Consider the following 4,743-nt stretch of genomic DNA (forward strand, 5'->3'; position numbering starts at 1 on the left):
TTTCACTGCCCAGCCACCTCAGCTCTCTGGCAGAGCCTGCAGCTCCAGCAGCGGGCACGGTGCCCATTGCCCAGCAGTCCAGGGTGCCAGATGACCCTTAAAGGAGGCTTTAAGTGAAACAGAAATGAAAAACAGCTGTAACCAGAAATGCGTGTTAAGCAGGATCTGTGCTGTGACACCACGAGATAAATGGATCTCCCACATCACTCCTAAATCAAAACAAGGACACTCTCAAGAGCAGCTTTGGGACTGATGTTATGGTCGGAGACCAAGCTTATTTTTCTTTCTTTTTTTTGCCAAAGTATTTTTTATTAAAAGTTTTCGTTTAGTCAGATAAAAAATTATGCTCTGCATCATTTGTTAGTCTTGCTTCCCTGCCAGTCCTGCCAGGATCCCTGTGTCAGGGGTGTCAGGCCCCTCTTAAATGGCAGAGGCACTTCATAGCATGTCACAAAAAAGTTTCCCTTTCTTCAACCTGAATCAGACCCTTTTTCCTTGCTCGGAAGAAAGCTGTTTCAAATATTTGGAAGAAATCTTGAGTCTCTGCTTAAAGGAAGGCATTAAAGAAGCAAATTAAGGGAAAGCTAAGGCTGGGTTACGAAGACCCATGGAGCAGATCTCTTTCACAAGCATCCTTGGGATGCCCACTGGGGTGTCCTGTTCAGCCTGCTGGATTCCACAGTGGGCACACCAGCACCCCTGGGCACCCCATGTCTCTCAGCCTGCTGCCTGGCATCATCCCTCCAGGACATCTGGCACCGATTCCAACCAGACTGTCATTTCCAGGTCAGTCTCCGCATTTCTGCTGACCACGTTGCCTCCATCATGAGATCATGTCTTTCCAGAGGAATCCTGCTAATGCCTTCATTCTGCGAGGCTGGTATATATAGGGGGAGCTTCCCTGGGGCTGCAGTCCAGCCAAGGCATCGCCGTCTCCCCAGCAGCGGCACTGCCCCTTCCGCTCTCCCCTTGCAGCCACAGGTCTCAGCAGCAGCAGCAGCAGCAGCAGCAGCATGGACATTACCATCCAGCACCCCTGGTTCAAGCGTGCTCTGGGACCCCTCATTCCAAGCCGTTTGTTCGACCAGTTTTTTGGAGAGGGTCTCTTTGAGTATGACCTCCTGCCTTTGTTCTCGTCCACTATCAGCCCCTACTACAGGCAGTCCCTCTTCCGCAGCGTGCTGGAGTCGGGCATTTCGGAGGTAAGGGCCCTTTGATTTCCTCTCCTTTGCCTTCCCCTCCCTCCTTATGCCTCCACCTGCTCCTCCCCACCCACATCTCACACTGCTGTAGCCCTCTGTGAGGGGATGAGGAAGACCCTGCCAGGCACAGCCCACCCCACCCCTTGCTCAGAGAGAAACCCTCACTGGGGACAAAGCCTCCCTTCGAGAAACTTTGGAGCCATTTTGGCTCCTTTTGAGGGTTGTTTCCAACACATAGAAAGCTGGGTTTGTTGCTCTGTGCCCACCAGATGCATCGTGAAGAAGAGCAAGGTTGCTCCCAGAGTGAGTGAGGGCAGCTTGCCATGGGAGAGGACCCTGGCAAGTGGGAGCTTTCTCCAGCTCTTTGCTCCACCCTGGGAGCTCAGTGGTTTTAGCAATCCCTCACTGGAGGACCCCAGAGCAATTGTATGAAGGGAGCTGTAGGGGAACTGTAGCTGTGGGGCCCATGAAGTTCAGGGACAGGTGCTTTCTGCAGCCCTCCCTTACTGCTTTCCTCCCAGAGCTACGACCACAAAGAAACCATAAATCACTGGAAGGACAAAACACGTACTATCAGAGAGTCTTACACTGGTTTCCATCCCCTCTCTCTGCCCAGTCCATCTGGCAGGTCACTGAGTGCAAAAGGCATAAGAATAGCAGCAAGGAGTGACACCTCTCCTCAGAGAAGTAGCCAAGGTGCAGACATGGTTTTGCAGTGACCCTGACAGCCCCCATGGCCTCCCAGTGTCCCTGGGACATCCACCATGGCCTCTCAGTGTCCCTGGGTCCCCTCAATGGGAAGAACACCCCCTCTGAGGCCCACAGGCACAGAAGGACAAATTCCAGACCATCCCTTCTCCAGCTTTGAAGCTGTGGTGATGTTGGCACAGCCTCAGCGCCCAGAACTTGGGTCTCACTGTGTGACAATGCTCGTTTCAGGTGAGGTCTGATCGGGACAAGTTCACAATCATGCTGGATGTAAAACACTTCTCTCCCGAAGACTTGAGTGTGAAGATTATTGATGACTTTGTGGAAATCCATGGCAAGCACAGTGAAAGGCAGGTAAGTGCAAGTGACAGTGGTGGTGGAGCAACTGAGGAGTCCAACTCCCTTTTCCTTCTTTCCAAAGGTTCTCAGCTGAAGGAAAAAAAAAAAAAAGAATATATCAGAAGAAGGAGTTAATTATCAATTGTCATTACTGGCATGGCCTGTTCCCATAGAGCCCCCACCTGATATCTGACAATAACAAGCTAATCCACTCCTCTTTTGTTTATTTTCAATCATCATCTTCCATAACCGTCAGATGACGATGTCCATTGTTCACTAATAACACTGGGCCAGACAAAGAACATCAGCTGGCGCTGCTGAAGCATGGCTGAGTTTTCATAAGCCAGAATCCTTAGTGAAAACAGAGTTTTCATATGCCAGTCTGGGAGACAAAAGCAAGAGCAAACAAAACAAAAGAAAACCAACCAAGTGCCTCAGGCTTGGAAACTTTTAACACGAATGTCATGGAAATATCTGTGGGGGTCGAAAAGTGAATTATTCCAGCAGGGGTTTAATTCTTCTCGTACACATTTTTGGCCAGACAAAGCTCTAGCTTGGAAACAGTATGTATTTTTTTAATATAGTTATTTTTCTCATGGCCAACTTAAAAAAAAAAATTGCATTTCTCATTCTTTTGGCCAAAAAATGAAGGGGGCCAGGATTGTGTACTTTGGCTGACACAGCATTGCAGCCTAGTAAATAAAACATGGGTGCACACGTCTGCCTTGCTTTTACCTTCCCAGACCTCCAGACTTTGTCTTCAAGCATCCTTTGAGATTGGAGGTCCAAATCAGATCCCAGCCTGGGATCAAATCTATGGCCAAAATCTCTCCCTGATGTTCTGCTCATCCCTTCCAGCTTCAGTAGTGTCACAGGGGACACTTCCCCCTACAAAGCTGTAAAACCCAGCAGAGGTGTGCCCAGCAGTCCTGGCAGTGCAGTGCACAATAAGCCAGGCTGAATGTGGATTTCCCACTTGGAGGGAGCCGGACAAAGGGAGGCACAGAGGGTTTCTGACACTCCCCTTTTCCCCCCCTTTTCCCCACTGCCTCTCAGGATGACCACGGCTACATCTCCCGGGAGTTCCACCGCCGCTACCGCCTGCCCGCCAACGTGGACCAGGCTGCCATCACCTGCTCCCTGTCCAACGATGGCATGCTGACCTTCTCGGGCCCCAAGGTCCCCTCCAACATGGACGCCAGCCACAGCGAGAAGCCCATCCCCGTGTCCCGGGAGGAGAAGCCCACCTCTGCACCCTCCTCCTAAGCCCGCCGGCCACCGCGCTGCCACCACCCGCCGGTCTCACTCCCAGAGCCGTTGCATAGATATCAGTGAATACCTAGAGGGGTTTCTTCTGTTGGTTCCTCCCCCACTTTGTTTCCTCTTTTTTTTTGTTTTCTTTCTTTTTGTTTTCCCCCTTTTCCCTTGGATGGGGTGAGGGGCTGGGTGAGCGGCTGGTGGACTTTGAAGCTTAAACCTTGTGGGGATGGCACGGGTGGCGATGCCGCCGTGCTGCTGTGCTTGCTGGAAGGGTCTTTGTCCGGTGCCGTAGCCCAAATCCACCATCAGGTACGAAGGAGAGCACGAGTAACGCTGGCTCCTGGTGCACCAAGCCTTGAGGAGAGGCTTGGAGCAGGGGAAAAGCCCTGCAGAATTGCTGCTCCCCACTCAGAGTCAATCTGGTTACTCTCAAACAGCAACAGAGCCAAGCCCCACACTCGAGGCCCCACGTCCTGCCATGAGTTCCTTGCAACTGCAGGAGAAATAATAATAATAATGATAACATCTCACCTTCGGGGGGTTGCAACGTGTAATTTTTTTTTCAGCAAAGTGTTTAAGTGTCTCTGTTCACACCTCTGCCCTGTCATTTCCCTTTGGGACAACTGACAGGAGGACAAGCACGTCTTTTCCACTGTCTTTGTAGGCCCTCGGGGGGGAGAGAGGGGGGGCTCATCTCTGTGCAGAGGCTTCTCATCCCCAGCCAGCTCCCCCAGCCTGTGTGTAACACACCGTCTCCCTTGCTCTCTCCCTGTAATTTTAGGGTAGCTCCACCTCTCCCACTGGTATCTGGCGCTCAACCTGAGAACGTGGTCAGTGGCGGTCAATAAAGTGATATAGGAAACACGCAACCGGCCTCGGGGGTTTCATTTGTTCCTTTGCAAGGCTTTTGAAGGTCACTGTGGTGACCAACACCACTTGGAGGATGTGCTTCCCACCGCTGGAAGTACATTTTGTGAGGATGACTTGCCCTTTTGTGTTGCCATTATCCCTCATGCGAGCGAAACAAAAGGATCAGAAAAAGAACAAAATTCAGCAGCCTGGCCACCAAATGATTCCTTCAGTCCATTGGGTTAGTACCGAGAGCAGTGCAAACCTCATTTCCATGGAACCACATGAAGAATTTAATTTGAAATTTATGATTAAAGCTGTGTGATGGCAGGGTGGGTGGGGTGGAGGTACCAGCTCTCCCTGTAGTTGCCACACATAAAATCCA

At 51.1% G+C, this 4,743-nt stretch overlaps 1 protein-coding gene across 1 annotated transcript; it reads left to right on the forward strand.

The window, feature by feature from the left end:
• Nucleotides 1–4,344, forward strand: CRYAA (crystallin alpha A). Its single transcript, XM_085055543.1, has 3 exons — nucleotides 1–1,202; nucleotides 2,142–2,264; nucleotides 3,306–4,344. The coding sequence occupies exons 1-3, from the start codon at nucleotides 1,014–1,016 to the stop codon at nucleotides 3,513–3,515; spliced, it is 522 nt and encodes a 173-aa protein (XP_084911669.1). The 5' UTR covers nucleotides 1–1,013; the 3' UTR covers nucleotides 3,516–4,344.
• The last annotated feature ends 399 nt before the right edge of the window (nucleotides 4,345–4,743 follow it).

The sequence above is a fragment of the Lichenostomus cassidix genome, chromosome 1 (assembly GCF_008360975.1).
Source record: "Lichenostomus cassidix isolate B80296 chromosome 1, HeHo_3.0, whole genome shotgun sequence".
Classification (NCBI taxonomy): domain Eukaryota; kingdom Metazoa; phylum Chordata; class Aves; order Passeriformes; family Meliphagidae; genus Lichenostomus; species Lichenostomus cassidix.